Source organism: Argiope bruennichi, chromosome X2 (assembly GCF_947563725.1).
Source record: "Argiope bruennichi chromosome X2, qqArgBrue1.1, whole genome shotgun sequence".
NCBI lineage: Eukaryota > Metazoa > Arthropoda > Arachnida > Araneae > Araneidae > Argiope > Argiope bruennichi.
Genome location: NC_079163.1, coordinates 45638916 through 45656890, shown reverse-complemented (window position 1 = coordinate 45656890; position 17975 = coordinate 45638916). Strand labels below are relative to the sequence as shown.

Below are 17975 nucleotides of genomic sequence, written 5' to 3'. Positions count from 1 at the left end.
TCTTCCCCAGATGATATAAGTTTATTAAAATTAATGCTGATTTCGTTATTCTAATTTTTTAAAAATACTATCTTTTCCCATACTATATCATTCTATGAAATTAATAAAAAAAAAAACTTTTATATAGTTCTTCTATATAAACTATATGAAATTTTAATGTTTACCTCTCCGGGACAATATTAGTTTATTAGCTATTATGAATATTTAAAAAATTGTTTCTCTATTTATAGCTTTGAAAATAAAGATGTTAATTTAAAATTTAATAGGATTTCTAAAAAATGATGTAGTTTAATAATGAAGCATTTTTCCCTCGCTAGATGGCTTCTTTGGTAAATACTAAAATAAATTTAAACCTCTTGAAATTTAATAAAATATAATTCCTTTTAGGAGCCAAACAAATCTGGAGTAAAATTATACTTACACCTTTTTCCGTCTTGTTTGCATAAGACTCTATATCCCCAACAACGAATGAAAACGTATATGTAGACATGCGTGGGGTCTCCATGAATGTTACAATTTCCCACTCTTCATCTCTGGATGAAAACACATTAAATATTAACTTTCAAAGCCTCAAACACGACGTTCTTATAAAGTATTTACAAGCCTGAATGTAAACTTACATCGGTTCTCTACTGCTTGGAGGCATGTTGGATAAAGCAATTGTACCTTGCTGGCAAATGAGATTGAACTGGATGGTAGCTTTCAGAGCTGGCTCGTCAAAACACGGAAAAACCCGTCTAGCATCACTGGGCTCAAACTGAGTTGAAGCAATCCAACTAAATGATGAAAAACCTCATAATGTAAAATACAACATACTGTGTGGAAAACATCAATGTCAACATGGCTTCAAAAGGAATTTCTTACCTTGTATTTCCGCTCTCAGATAAATAACTACTTCGATATAATCCAACAGATATATTATTTACGATGCCTTCAAACGGAATTTCCAAAATATATTTTGACCGAGGCTTTAATGTTTCGTCTAGCTGAATTAAAATTTGTTGCCTCTCTGTATCTGCAGAAACATTGGTGCTGTATGACGAATTGTTTTCAATGGTTTCATCTGTAGGAATGACAGTAGCTGATTCCACTGTTAAGTCACGAGCATGAAGGACGACAAACTAGAAACAATAAATATTCATTGTGAAAAAGAAATAACTAAATTTACACTAATAATGGTAACTTGCAATGTCAAAGAAAACTTTGGATTGGGTTTAACATAAAGTAAATTTTTCTCAAAAATTACATACAAATAAAAGACCTTATATATACAAATAAAAGAAAGAGGAAAACTGTGCCACTTCCATATCTCCTCTGAAAATGACAAATTGTCTTAGCACCTTTCTACATGTTTTCTAGGTATTTAAAACAAGGAATTCTGAGCTGAATATAGAAAGGGATTTTTCAAATCGCAATATTAGTGGTTCTATTCTTTATTTCTATTAGTAAGCATAACCTTAGAATAAAACACAAAGTACTATAGTTTTGAATAATACTTCGGTAATATTTTTGATAAATAAACAAAGTTTATCGATATTTTAAAGTAATTTGTAGATTTCTGAAAGGGTAAAATTTTTTGCTATATCTATGGTTAACTTTTTTTTCTTCTGAGCGCTGTTTATAGAAATTTTTTTAACAGTAAACATACGGTTCTGTGAACAAACACAACGCTTTGACATGTGATATTTTTAAATGCTTAAATTATAACAATTTTTCTGTTTCTACTATACAACGAATTTTGTGAATTCCCTTTATATATTAGAAAAAAAAATTTTAATAGATGCGTTTTCGGTATCACTCACTTGTCTATATTTATATCTAGACAAATTTAATACGATAAGCTTTGAATTGTGTGAAAGTGTTGAAGATTTGTCGTTCTATCGACATTTTTGGGTAGTACTACTCATAAAATGGAAATAATGTGAAAAATTAATAATGTTCTGCCATTCTCCCGATTAAAAAATGTGGATTCACTATCTTTAAAACATAACCATACGAAAAACTATCTTCACCCCCCCCCTTCTTCACCAGAAGAAAATATGATTCATTTGCTTATATGGCATAGATTTGAATTATTTGTTTTAACCTTATTTGACCTCTATTTAACTTATTACCCAGTTTTTCAGGTTATTTACATACTAGGTTTTGACAATTGTTAAGGGAAGGAAATAGCTTTTATCATAATAAATCGTAACTCGCGAAATTCATTTGAAAACAACTGCATCATTTTTTATGATGTACCAGTTGCATAGGGGATGCCGCTTACATAAAGCCATTCCTCTTCTCTTAACATATGCGTTTCCTATAATAGATGAAAACTCCTGCTCATTAGGAATCGTCACACAAACAGTTTCATAGAAAAAGGTTTTATTCTTTAGTAAAAAGTTGTAAAAAATGTGAAGGCTCATCTCGTAAATATAACCATTTCTAGATCTCTACGTCAGAGTATCATTAAAATTCGTTAATTAGGATATCTATTCTTTCTTTTTCTCATTAGAAGTGAATATATCTGTTACCTTTAGGGCAATATATTAGGAGTGTATAGTAAAACTATCGACAGTATGTTTAGAGATTCCATATATTATGTACTTGAGGGAAGTAACACTCTAATGTTTTAATGGCATTAAGTGTTGCACCAACCTGTGCATAGTTGAAAAATACCTACTTTAACCCTTATGTTCATTTTGTATAGTATACCATACATACAACTTTCAAAAAAATATACTACCACTATAAAATAATTTTTAATTTAGTTTTACTAAACACATGACATTCTAGATTTTTTTATTTATTTTTTGATGTTTTTTATAGCGTAAAGAAGCTACCTATATACATTTTTTTTTTTTTTTGCTTTTCTTCAAAAAAGCAATCTTGCCATGATAAGGGTTAAATCATTTGTATTGCCTGCGAAGAAAATGTTAATATCAGATTTATCTCTTTTGTGCATGCTATTTAAAATGATTTATTTATTTAAAGATTGTTTATTTAAAACATAGTACAAAATAAGTTCATTATTAAAAAAAATTAATCGGATCGTAATTAAAGCAATTACATAATATTAATTCGGCATTCTATGCATATAATACAGTCCTCTAGTCTTATTTCATAAATTGTAATGAGAGAATGAAAAATAATCATGAAATTTCGTTTTAATGTTTTAAAAAAGATTATCGTTTGGCAATATTAATAAATTCTGTAACTAAATATTCATCTTTTGCTCATGTGAGTAAGAAAACAACTAATTAGGATTACTCAATATAATGAAATGTTTCTTATTCTCGCAGAACACATTAATTTAATTATGCATATTAAGATTCGTTTCTGAAAGACGACTCTAGTCTGAAGTACATCAGAATGAATAATTAAGATTCAGTTCCTAAAATTCAACTTTTTAGTGATACAAACTCTTTAAAGTTTCTTTTTCCCATGCAATTCTCATAAAGAAATAACATTATGCAAATCAACATCAATTTCAGGCTAGTTAAGAATAAATATATAATTATCTAAGTTATTTTAATCTACTAATACAATCACTTATAATTTATTCCACATTTGCCAGTTTGTTCTTTTATTTTTTTATGCGAATGATAGTTTTATACTTTCGCTCTAAATCGTTTTTATCAATTCATAAGTTTTAAATATTTCAGAAATCATTTAACAAAATATATAACTTCAGCAGTTTCTACTAGCCATCCAATTCCCCATTGTTCTTTAAACTATATCTGATAAGGATAGAATAAGTTACACTAGACTAAATTTGCTATTACATTTAACAGTAATCTGCTAAACCATACACAACAATATAATAAAATGTTAAATATTTATTTGTCTGAATGGAACGAGAACATCAAATAAAAGAAATTGCCGATAATGCCAGGTAAATTTTCATTAAAAAACAGAAATACGATTCAAAATCTTGTATACATAGAATATCATCAGTCTTTAGAAACATATATCAATCGCAGCATCAACAATCGAAATTGACGATGTAATTGATTTAATTAAAAAAAATAACTATAGGAATAGTAAAAATAGGAATTTTCACTTCTGAAATGCATGCAATATAATAAATTAAGATAATATTGCTTCGGTGTTCTTCCAGTGCAAACAGTAAAACCTGCTAAATGAGAGATAGTTCATAATAATAAATTGCTTTCTAATGATGAGTATTTATAATACACTATCGAAACTAATGTGAAATTATCAAATTAAATTATTCCTAGTTGATTTTTTTATAATTATAATTTTTTAAACATTATTTTGACATACTTCTATAAAGTTCTCTTTCGATAGACACAAACGATCAAGTTAACTGTTTTTAAACATACTATTAACTTCAATAAACAATTAGATTTTGGTTACTGATGTTGCTTAGGATGAAATCCATATCCAGTCTCTCCAAACAATAAATATATTCGATTTAATATGGATTCTTTAAAGTAAAATTGGCTTAACAAAAAAAAATTGTTTTCTGAATAAAAAATTAAATGACATCTTATACAATAAAACGAAAGACTTCCCTTTTACTATTTTGTCCGTAAGTAAGCAGATTTTCTTTTCTCTTTAATATATTTTCTTATTTCTCTTATATATATATATATATATATATATATATATATATATATATATATATATATATATATATATATATATATATATATATATATATATATATATATATATATATATATATATATATATATATATATATATATATAATAAAGACAGTTAATTTTCATGAAACTTTTCTGATTGCGTAGAAACATGGATTATGTCATGATCGATGACGCGATTTCTTGTAGCTTTATACATACTATCAACTTGAATGTTCACTGATTTATAAATAATCTTTTATGGAATTATTAAGTGAATGATATTTCAAATATTTGCTGTGTCCTTACAATAGATATTTTACTGATCTTTTTTGTTATAATGATTTTCACAAAATAATTGATCACAGCTTTTATCCTATATTTCTTAGAGATTTCAGAGTAATATAAACTTACTTAAAAAATTCTATCGTCTTTGAATACTTCTTTGCAGGATATTTTATTTATTTTATAGACACAAATTGAACATGTCACAAATGTTTTCAAAACCAATATTAAAATATAATTTGAAAGCTAAAGCTAATTAAGGAATATGCTCTGTCACCTTCTTTCATCTCTCAGGAAGCCTCATTATGCTTTCTTTCCAAAATTGTTGTGTTAAGGGCAAGAAATGATCTTTGAGGTGCGCTTTTATTTCGCTGATGGATTTAAAGCGCTTATCTCGAAGAAAATTTTTTAAGGTCAGAAAGAAGTAATAATCAGAGGGAGTGAGATCTGGAGAGTATGGAGGATGTGGTAAAACATCCCAATCAAATTGTAAGAGCTCCTCTCTTACGACTAATTCAATATGTGGTCTCGCGTTGTCATGATGAAAAACAACGCCTCGTCGGTTTATTAATTCTGACCGTTTTTTTGCTATGGTAGCTTTCAATTGATCCAGTTGATGACAGTGTTTCGTAAAATGTATTGTTTCACCTTTAGGAAGGAGCTCGTAGAAAACTACGCCTTTCCAATCCCACCAAATGGACAAAAGAAGTTTTTTGGGGTGTAGTCCAGGCTTCGGGTGTAGTAGAGCTCTGGTATGAATGAAACCGATGACATAGACAGCTAATAGATAAGCCTGCATATTTGCACAAGCAGGGCCAGATAAAGCCATTCATAGCGCGATGAGAAAAAAACTTTTGCGACACCCTAATAATTCCAAAAGTGTTTCACACTTTAAAAAGTCTAAAACGTGGAAAACCATCAAAATCGCGAAGTTGGTGTTTTTGACGATTATAATACTTTTTCTTTGCATTCAACTTTCATAAGAAAATAAAAAGAGGTGTTATTGCGAAACTATATCTGAAACATTCCCTAAAACATTTCAATGTCTCTAAGAATATTTCAGGAGGAATTATAAATCAAGATTTTAATAAGATAAAACAGAGTAGATGAATCTTATTTTCAATTACAGATTGCATTTTTTTTTTTTTTTGTAGATTTAATATGCATTTGTATATTCCCTCATATCAGTAAGAAGTATAAAATTCTATTTTCTGAGCTAGTTAACAATGAAATTACATATTTTCTCTGAGAAAAGTTTTTCCTTCACACATAACTACGTTTTTTCTAATATAAATTAAGAAAAAAATTAATTTAAATAATATGCATATTGTTAGTTCTAACAATATATATATGATAATATGAATCTAACAATATGCAATAAATAGTAGGCTTATGGTTGGATTTATCTTGTTTAAAAAATTCAAATTAGATATACATTTTCAAGCTATTTAAAATTAATGTAGATTCTGGCATAATATTTAATATCTTGCTTTCAACATATTCCTTTTTATTGCTCTATTTTCTTGTAGTAATTTGACTTAAAATAATTATCTAACTAAATATTTAATAAGACTCATCAAACGAAAAAAATGTCACATCATTTTCTTCTAGTAATTAAATTTTAAAATAAGTGTATTATGTTTTGTATTTTTATTGAGAAATATTCAAAAGATTATATCTATAATAAATTCAAAAAACTAACAGTAGGAAATGTTTTTATTTATATTTGTATCGAAAAAACTTTTTCAATCATAATAATAATAATACATTAAATTAATCTGTAAAACAAATAGATAAAACTAAATAATTTTTTTGTGTTAATGTTTAAACGAATTATGTTACATCTTTTCTTTGGCATTAAAAAAAACACTTACTTATATTTAATGGAATTTAGTAATTTTTTTATATAAATGTGTTTGTATTTGACTTACACTACGCCATCCTTAGCAGTGCATTGACTTCTGTCTTTTTTTAATAATTTTTGGATCATTTAATAATCAATTATTTACTTCCTAAAATTTTGTCTCAAGAAGTTTTTTTTTTCCCTCAGAAACGTAATTGTAACTATTCGTGCTTTAACTGATTAATTTTAATAAGAATTTTAAGTTTAAAATAAAGCATTTTTGTTATTTATCTTACATATCTCACCCTCATTTATATAGATTTGTATAACTTTTGATGGGAGAAATTGCTGACTAGTGTCAATCTGTGAAAGCAGTCACTTATATGCTATACATCCCAAGGTAACATTCTAGTGATTTTCAGAACCAACTAATCTATATAATATAAATGATGTGCCTAACTATTATCCTAACTTTAAACAAACTGACTAATCTAAGTTGATCCACAAATGAAATGGATCAAATAAACAAGATTCTTTTTTGAATGCGAAATTCTATTAAGAAAGAATTTGATTCTTGTATTAAAAATAGAGCTGATAATTAGATTCACACACACACACGCATATTCATATATTAATTTAAAACAAACATCAGAATTTGAATTGATTAATTTTTATATTATAGGTTAGGTTTGAAAAATAGGAAGACAATTATTTTTCAACGTATGCAATTTTTAAGCTTTTCTTAATATTTTATGTAAATTTAATGCTTCAATTAAAAAATTTAAATTGATTAAATAGTTCATTTTACTAACGATTTATTAACTTAACGATTTATAATTCATTTTAATAACGATTATTTAACTTATTTTTGAAAACTTGCTGTCATTTTAATACATTCTTTTCCCCTTAATATTAGAGATTTCTGAGGTTGTACAGTCACTTTTTCGGCATTGCAAGGCTCAGGAATCACAACCATCGAATTCGCGCACCCTGTTTAAAATATGAAGCATTGACGCATATTAAGACTGGTTTTAATTGAAAGGCTAAAATAAATAAATAAATAAACTGTTTCTAGCTGAAAGGTTAAATGATTGTTCTAGTTTAAAGGCTAAAAAGCGGTTTTTAGCTAAATTGATCAACGTAAATAAATACAATTCCAAACATTATGTAGAAGTTTAATTTTTTCTTTTTTGACTGAAAATTTAATTAAATATTAAAAAATTATAAATGTAATATAAAAACACTGTAGTACACTGATATTTCATTTCCTCGAAAGGCTTCAAGAAAAAAAGAGGGAAAAAAATTTGATACATTATATTAGAATTAAACGGGAAATACGATAACCATACTCTTAACATCTGTCAGAAAAATTGTCAATTTTTAAAACTATCATCAATAGACATTTAAAAAGAAATAGAAAGGTTTTTACCTTTGTTTCTTTTATGCATTCAATCAAAATCTGCACATTTCCTTTAGTGGTGAAATTGTACTTTGGAAACATAAAGAGTTGTAATGTCAGATTATAATGATGGGGAACAACACTATCGGGCAACATTCCACTGTCGGTATTTTCCTTGTGTTCAGCTTTATCACCTGAACCACAGCAGTCTTCTAGCGCTATCAATTGTTCAGCAGTTGCATATGAATGACTTTCAGTTTGAGGTTCATGAATGAGATAGCTACAGCACCAAGCCAAGAAGAGTAAAGTTCCGATGATTAAAACTCCTATTTGAACTCTCCTTAAGATCCTAAAAAAGGTATTCTTCGGTCCAGTGTTTTTATTTTTCTCAGTTCCTTCACTAATTACAATAGCATCAAGGTGGGACATGATGCTTAATATCACTAAAAAAATTTAAAAATAAAACAATCGGCAATTCTTGTTTTAATTTCTAGGTCTTGTCAACATGGAATATGCAATTTTTCTGATGGCACTGACGCACATTGCAGAGATACAAACACTTATATACTGATAGAAATTGTCACGGATTAGTTGTACAATAAACGAATGGCTGCTAGCTGTCGAAGTGGAGTAAAAAATCGATTTATATATTCTGATAGGAAGATACTTCAGCATTTAATTCAAATTTTAGAAAAAGATGATTCAAGAATGTTGCATTATCTAGAATTTCAGAATGAACATTCTCCACTTTCGTTTGCAATGAGTCCAATTACATTCAGCTTTTAATGTCAAGTTCACGGAGAAAGTGACATCTGTTCAATTACGAAAAGAAACTTGTTAAGTCTAAGAGGAGAAAAAAATAGGAAGAGTAGAAGGAACTGGATCTAATTTACTTCTTTTTAGATTTCATCGCCTCTGCCACTGTGAAAATCGAAAGTGAATGTCAGGAGCCATTAACTCCAAGACCAGTTCATCCGGTTGAGTTGGATGGCCGATGTCACTTTGTTTTGATCTCCCCCTTATCACAAATGGTCAATCTCAAATTGGCATTGCCTTAGAGCAATATTTTATTTAAAAAGTATATAAGAGAATGCTGCTCCATAATAAATAGCTGGATGTTTAAGCGAGGCAGCGCTTTTTAACGACGCCCATGTAAGCCGATGTCTGAAGCACTTATCTTTTCGAAGACTACCAACTGTTTCTAACGAAACGGTTTCTATAGATATTTCATTACAATTTTTCTGAATATTAAACGCACATGTTGAAAAAAGCAACAAAAAATTCTTTGAAAAGGTGTATATATTTCAAATAATTATTTAACTTCGACAAGTTAATATGCTAATACCGAGAAACACTTTAACAGTTATAATTACTGTAAATATTTGTACCAATTACGTTTAAATCATTTGAAACTATGATTTATTTTTTTAAACGTAAGAACAAAAATAAGGAAATACAATCATTTATACGATCCATACATTTATAACGTCATTTTTCTTTTTATAATCCTGATATAAAGATTTATTGTATTATATGTTATAATTTATCTTCAAATTGACAAAGCAAGAAAGATTTTCTCCAAAATGAAAGCATATTACTGATTGAGATAAATTTCTACACTTTGCAAGCTCTTTGGGCGCTTGCAAAAGTATCATCGCTCTGATGGATGTACAGTCGACAGCAAAAGTAATGAGACACCTCTGTAACTTTATTTTTTATTATCGTATCCTCAGAAAATTTCTGTCGATGGAAATTATTCAAGGAGAGAGATTTATTTAGATCGAAAAACTTACCAACCGAATTCTAACATAGTTAATTAACTACTATCTCAGAATTACGAAAATCGAATTTTTTCAATAATTCAATCCGGAATGCCATTTAAATATATGTATCAAATTTCATTTCAAAATTCACAATAGTTCTTGGTTTATAATTAATTTTGTTTGCTTAAAACTCCGTCTGAAGAAAGCCAACCCACTAAGGACCATATATTAAGTAAATCTCGGATTTCTAAAAGCAAAAAGTGAATTTCTTTCCTTTAATTTCATTGAGATTCCAAAAAATTAACCAAACGTGATTCAGGCTGCTCTTTAGCATGAACATTCATTTTCAAATTCCAATTTATATATATATATATTGTTGGAAATTTAAGCATTTGTTTACTTTTCAAAATATTTTCCACATCTGTGGGAAACATCTGTCTTCCACATCTTTCCACATAATCCACATTTGTGGTTGATTCCGCCCTAAACCTTTCAATAACACCTAGAAATTTTTATTGTGAATCATGTACTGGTTCCAATATTTTTAAGAGAAGTTTTACATCATTTGCAAAAAACTAATCCGCATAATGCAATTTTAAGTCAATGAATTTATCATCGTTTATTTAAAGGAGGAAATTTTATTTTCAAGTAGAAGGATTTTTATTTAAACAGGAAACTCATTAAACTGAGAAGCACTTTTTGTTTATAGTAAAAATATTACCCTTGTTTTTAAACAGATTTCAACATTATTTTAAACAGATCAATAGAATAAAAGTACGCTTAGGATTTTCAATTACAGAAATAAAGATTGATTCTCAGAAGAAAATTATCTTGACGTCATCGGGTATACTTATGGTGATGTAGCAATTCATCAAACGAATTAAGATTTTTTCTTTATTTCTCTAAAATTAAATTTTTTATTATCTCTTGTACGAAGTACACAAGACAAATCACTATAATCGTCTAATATCTTGGCTCCATGAATTTAATGTAACTTCATGTTTTAGACCTTTTAAGCTTACACCTTCATTTACAAAACAATTGAATAGGAAAAAATAATCATTCGTGTCTTTTCTCTCTCTCTCTTTTTTCAAAAATCAGTTTTAAAATAAATTTTAGAGAAATATATATCAGATATTTTAAGAATCGCAAACATCACATGGTTAAATTAATTATTAAATATTATAGCAAAAGATTACATCCGGTTTAAAAGATTTTAAAAATTTTTGGAAGACCATTAAATTTGCATGTTAACTTCATATGGTTTGAAACCTGATTTAATTTCTACAATCAAAATTAGAGCCTTTTAAATAAATCACAACAAAAAAAAATCGCAATAAGAGTATCCCCTCCGAATTATTTAAGTTTCGAAAGCAAATGTTAAAATGTTATATTTCAGAAACACATTAATCGCTTGCCCTAGGAAGATGTTCCAAACACTAATAAATACTTTTGTCACTAAATCACCAACAACATATTGTACACATCGGTAGGCAATTATCATAGAAGTAAAAATTATGTTCGCGATTGAGATCGTTTGTCAGAGTATTGTCTTAGGTCGGAAGTTAATTCATGTAGTAAAATCATACAAATCTTTTACCCCTTTCTATAAGATATCGGATATTTTGTGTGGCATCACTGCAAGTTACAGTGGATTGTTTTGGCACGCGCATCTGTGAATTTTTTGCTAACACAAGTGATTAATAACTTATAACTTCACATTATATCCTTTACAGCTACACATTTTTGTCAGCTGAAATTATGATTTAGTGTCATCTCATCAATTCTGAAACAAACAAATCAGGAGAAAAAAAATATCTCATAAGAATGTAATTGAAATAAATTGAAAAAAATCCCATCTGAATGGTCCAAAATTTTCAATTGTGTTCATCTGAAATGTATTTAAGAAAATTACCAACATATCTTTTCCCTATGAGTGATTTAATTCTAACAAAAGGAAACGGATGTGTGTTAAAACGGATGGGATTCTGCTTGGAAATCCTAAATCAGACCAGAAATCATAAAATATCGAAAAAGTGAAAGTGAAAAAAAAAAAAAAAAAATTTCGAGAGCGAATTCAGTATCGTATATGAGGGAAATGATAATTGAGTACCAAACCTGATCTGCAAAAAGTTTTTGCCGATGAGCCGCTAAATTCAAGGAGAGGGAAAATAGCTGTTTTCTTTCTGATCTGGCATTTAGCGATGCGCAGTAAGAGAGTTTTGATATTTTCGAGGGCAAATTGGAATGCGGTGATAGTCCTGTGTAATTCCTAATTGATGATTTATTTTCTGCGTTCTCTCATTGTTTTCACTATTATCATTTTAGTTATTTCTCGAATTTTCAGAGAAAAAAAAATAACTAAATAACACCAAAAATGAAAAAAACATTTTCTTTTATCTTAATTTCATTTATTGTAATACTATCAAGGATTGCAATGCGACACTAATAACGGATGAGCAGCTATTTCTATGATGGCAGTTGTTGAATAGAAAAGCCAAAATTTATTTTAACGAAAACCACTAAAATATGACCATATTGGCATTTAATGTCGAAAAGGATTATGTCACGATATTTTACCTGACTTTATAAGACCTTTTGATGTGATACCTGATTGTCAAGCATCAACTATCTTTCTTGAATAATTATAGACTTTCGTATTGTGAGAAAATAAAACCTCGATATTCGTTAATATATTTCTTAAAACTTAGTTTATTTAGCACAATCTGGAAACTGAGCACTTGGGTGCATCATGAAAAGTTGTTATATATATATATTCAAAATTTAAAGTCGATAAAAAGTTGTCACTATGGTCAGATACTCACCAAAACGGTTTTAGTTCTGTTAAAAACGTAGATTTTTTTTATTTTTTGAGGAAATAAATAAAAAGAAAATTTTGTTTTCAAGCACAAAAATTGATAAGTTTAGAGTGTTAATTAAAAGTTATATATACAGTTTGTTAGATATCATGTAAAATTTAGATCTCCTGGGTTGGCAGTAAAATTACCAATTTTTCATAAAATAAAGGTCTATTATTGATGCTTTCATCTGCGTATAGCCTACTTTTTATGAACAAAAATTATATCAAAATTAAAATGTGTACCTTTCTTATATTGTCATCTACTTACACTATTATTCAATCTCCCATTGCCAGTCATCTTCAATGGGAGATGTTTCCAAATCAACTCTTGGGAATTCGCCTACTAATAAAGCCCGACATATATCCCAGAGGTATTTCTGGTCTGTACTCAGCTCATTGAAATCAGCCTCTGGAAAAATACTAGCTTTTCTAAGAGGCAATACGTTGGAATTAAACAGCTGCTTGTATTAGGGGTTTTAAAGAATTTTTGAACAATAAAGTCGATTCATTATAAATACCAATCTTTGTTGTGGTACCATCCCAACTATGAGCTTTAATAATTTTCTCATCAATGCAATTTTCTTTTGTAGATTACAGTATTGATAATACTTTGTATTTATGTAACCACTTTCTGGAGTTATGTATCCAAATATGGTGAATCTGGTATTTCAACCAAAGATATGCGTTTCTGCATAGTTATCCTGATAGAATTACTACTTACAATTTATCCTTTCAACAATCAAAACAGAGTGCAAATATGTCTGAAATCTCAGTTGAATCAATACCTTGAAGATATTTCAGCCTTTCATGAAAAGCCTTCAATTAATCTAAAATTTCTGATTGGACGTCAGGCATTACAGTTTTCAAATCTAGAAAAGAGCAATAGCTAGTTGTGCTTCTGTTATTTGGAAAATGACGCTACAGTCGCATGCTTAAGAAAAAGAGGTTAGATTTCCTGGCTCCTACCTCCACTGATAGCGGAGAAGAAACGATTTATTCCTGAGTATAATTATTCGTCATTTCTCAAAATAAATATTTGGCAACTTATAAAAGCTATTCTGCAATATAGACTATAAATAAAAGAATTGATACAAACTTAAAGGATGGGTTGAAAATTTAAAAATATCTGTATTTAGTAATAAAAAAGAATAGGAATAAAATTTTCATGTAGATTCCGGGAGACCAAAATTTTACATGACAAGTACAATTTCTTTAAAACTTTTAATCGGTGCTCTAAACTTTATATTTTTGTATTTGAAAAAAAAAAAAAAAAACTTTCAACTTTACTATGCAATTATCATAATGAATAATTATGATATTTCACTAAGCATGATTTATATTTATAATACTTTATTAATTTTGTTTGATTTTATTTTCATTACTCCAAAAATGGGCCAAATTACATAAAATAAAATGGGCCTAATAATCACATTTCAGTTTTGAAATGCCAGAATTGTTTTTATAAGAAATTAGCAAATACAAGAAGGAATAAGAATACAAGAAATAGCTAAAAGCAAATACAGCTGTCAATAGCAAACTTTTATTTTGTGAAAAATTTATAGGTTTTTTTTCTGATAATCCAGGATACCTAAATTTTACATGACAAAGATATAATTTGTTTTAACCGTTAATTGACATTCTAAACTTAACATTTTTGTACAAACAAAAACTTTCTTTCTGTTCATGATTCTCAAATAACAGAAATTCTACCTTTTTGAAGGGAAAAAAAAAATCAAACTTTATACTTATTTAGGGAGACAAATATTTTTCAATTTAATTAAAACATTTTATTGCAAATATGTGAACATAAATACACAGTAGCATGTTTATATGGATTTCAAAATTTAAATATGAAAAAAAAAAAAAAATGGTTTTGGTGATGCACCTTACTGTATACATTCACTGGTCTAATTTATTTCTTAATATTATATCTTGATTCAATCTGAATCAACTTATAAATGGAAATAAAACCTGTAGTTAAATGGATACACAATACAATAATGAGTTAAAATGAAATTTCCAATATATATATATAATTTTTCTTCTCATTCACACCCCATTGGTAGTTACGGCCCTGAAAGAACAATTTGAACAATATGAGTTTATATTTAACAGTAGGAGATTGAGTGCAATTTCCACTTTTAAATGTATTTTATGTGTAAAGCAATATTTCTATGACAGGATGTTACGGAAAACATCTTTCTAATTTCAGAATGAGACAGCTAGGATTTAGTTTCAAACTTTAAATATTTATTATTATTATTTTACTTTAAAAATGGTTTTCGAGTTAAATATATGCATCACCTATTTACCGTTGATTTGACATTCTAGGAATTCCAAGGATAACTAATGGAGCCGAGTGATGACTATTGTAAATGTTTTGCATATCAATAATAATCTACAGGACTTCTATGTAACGGCATTTAAGTTTATAAAAATCGAAATAAACAAAAGATTTTTTTTTTACAACTTTGAAAGAACTTATGCTATAATACTGTTAACTTTTTACAGTAGTGCGTTCAGATTGAATGGACTTTTTACAGGGACAGCACAAACAAATTTATTAACTGTTATATATAGGTATTTACAGGAGGAGTTTACGAAGGAAAACTTCAAAGAAATCAATCCAGCAGTCAGCGACTACTACCAGCGCAAATACAGATTTGTGCACAGTAAACACAGTCCGTAAAGACAAGTAAACGTACGCCGCAACAGATACGCGATTCAACGCCCGACGAGGTAGCCCTACGGTTTATATAGAGAAGGGGGAAAACACTAGGCGCCTCAGGAACCGGCGCGATTATCATCGAACCTTCCTTTCGCCACATCATCCGGGCTGTCACTTAATTTCTCGGCAAAACCTCGCCAAGCGCTAAATTCTCTCTTTGCGTTCATTACAATATAAAGGTATGACAACTATTTATGCATGAAGTTGAATGATGTAATGATTACAATTTATTCTCATAAATTCTGAAATTTTTTCAAAATTATTTCATAAAAAAATTTTTAAAATCGAAAATGCATCAATTCAAATGGTTTGATTGTGTGAAATAAATGTCAAATGAATGCTCTTACCTAGGAATGCTTTTCTTTGTTATTTTTGGTTTTTGATTTCAACTTCAAAAGTAAATAAAAGGTCTGTGTTTTAAGGAATTTAAAATGTTAAAATTTCATAAAATCCCATTGATTTCTAGTAAATGAAGGACTTAAAAATGTTGGGAAATATGTTTGATGTTATGAATTGCATTTCATTTGACACACACTTTACTAAGATAGAAACAAAACAATTCTAATAAAGCTACAAAATTTACGTTCCTCCCAAAGTTTAAAATACTTTTAATTTTATGAAATCGAATCCTTTACGATATTATTATCAGAAAATAATGAATCCTGGTTTTGAAACTAGTTTTTGACATTAATATATAGTTAAAGCATGAATTTATTCAGTCATATTTTCAAAACAATCATGCTCTAAACTTTTTGTTTTGAAACTTGAGGCTTCAAAAAAAAGCTTGAAGTATTCCTTCACAGTAACATATTCTAAAACAAAAATTTTAACGGAAGGTCTCGGATTTTGACTCATGTTTTTTTTTTTTTTTTTTTTTTTTTTTTTTTTTTTTTAACAATTTACCACTTTGTGTGGATTTTTTTACTACCATAAAACATCTAAAGTGCTGCAATAAATAAATACAAGACACAAATTAATACATGTATTGCTTCAATGCGAGTTAAATACATTGAGAAAACTATTATGAATCAACTATTATGTAACTGAGTTGATTCTATTTAGAAACTTACTTCAGAAATACAATAAAAATATTTTTCACTGAGATAATATAGTGAGATTAGTGTGGAAATAAAATTCTTCGGATTGTGTAAAGAAAAAAACTTATTCATAATCTTTAAATAAGTGGACATGTCCATTTATATCAAAATAGGACAAGCTAACTCTGAGAAATCAATATTCTATGAACAGCACAAAATATTTGTAAATAACGATACTTGAATCTTCATCGAAAATAGGTTTTCAATTATTCTATGCAACATGACAAAATTTTGAAGCTAAATAATGGCAAAAACAGTATCAGACAGATTGAATTGGTTAAAATTATTCTAAGAAATGTTTTCATATGTCAATGGAAGCCAATGCCATGATCAGATAGCAAAAAAGAGAAATTTCAAACATCCTTTTCATGGTAACACAGGCTTTATAATATAATATAATATAATATAATATATATATATATATATATATATATATATATATATATATATATATATATATATATATATGGAAGCTGCTCAATGAATTCTGATGATTAAAAGATTTATAAATTTAGAAATACGCTCTAACTTCCATTCATGGATAACCCAATATTTGTGACTACCTTGATAGCTGTTCATGTATATTTATGTATGACATTAATATAATATCCGATGTTAAATAATATGCAATCTTAAAAGAGTTACAATCCAAATATAATCCTTAATGTCACAATTAACTATCTTTTGAACAAATAGATGGTTTACTATTTAGAAAAATATCCAATGCAATATTAAAATACGTAATCGATTGCTTTTATGCATTTAACTACATAATCAAATTATTTTCAGCATTAAAAAGATAGTAATTGTCAATGCCTTAATCTATAGTCGTCTCTTAATAATCAGAGCAATTAAACTTTATTATAAAACAGGCATGTAGTACTCAAATATATTGAAAAAAGTCCATAGAAAATCAATATACATGCAATATTTCAAAGTTGCTTTGAATATTGTACCAAAATGCATTATTCTTAATGAATTACAAATATTGTTAATTATTAATGCCAATATATTGCAAATAGGGATAATTAAGATATTTTTAAGAATACTTTAACAGCATTTCACATTTAAATTAAATTTAAATCTACAAAACTAAAAATTTACAATTAAATGATGTTCAGAACTTTTCACCATGTGAATCTATGAAATTGAAATGTAATGCATCTTTATTCAACAAAAACATACAATAGATTTTTGCGAATATATGGCAAAACATTTTCTCTCCACAAAAAACAGGTATAATATTTGGATCGGAAATATTTTGAAATAGATATTAATTCGTTTAATTTAGGGCAAAGAAATACCTATGGTCTTAAATTATGTATATCTTCACTCGAAAAAAGTTTTTTTCTTTCTAACATTTCATTACACATTAAAGAACTACTGGAATAAAAATAACACAAATCAA

General features: G+C 27.9%; 1 protein-coding gene across 1 annotated transcript in view; it reads right to left on the bottom strand.

Moving 5' to 3' along the window:
* Positions 1 to 8974, bottom strand: part of LOC129960478 (aminopeptidase N-like) — a 45534-nt gene extending 36560 nt beyond the window's left edge. The window contains exons 1-4 of the mRNA XM_056073943.1: positions 8150 to 8974; positions 865 to 1121; positions 621 to 776; positions 422 to 533 (exon numbers count right to left, since the gene is read on the bottom strand). Of these exons, the coding sequence (XP_055929918.1) occupies positions 422 to 533; positions 621 to 776; positions 865 to 1121; positions 8150 to 8548 (924 nt within the window). The 5' untranslated portion in view covers positions 8549 to 8974. The remainder of the gene's footprint in view (positions 1 to 421; positions 534 to 620; positions 777 to 864; positions 1122 to 8149) is intronic.
* Positions 8975 to 17975: the final 9001 nt, after the last annotated feature.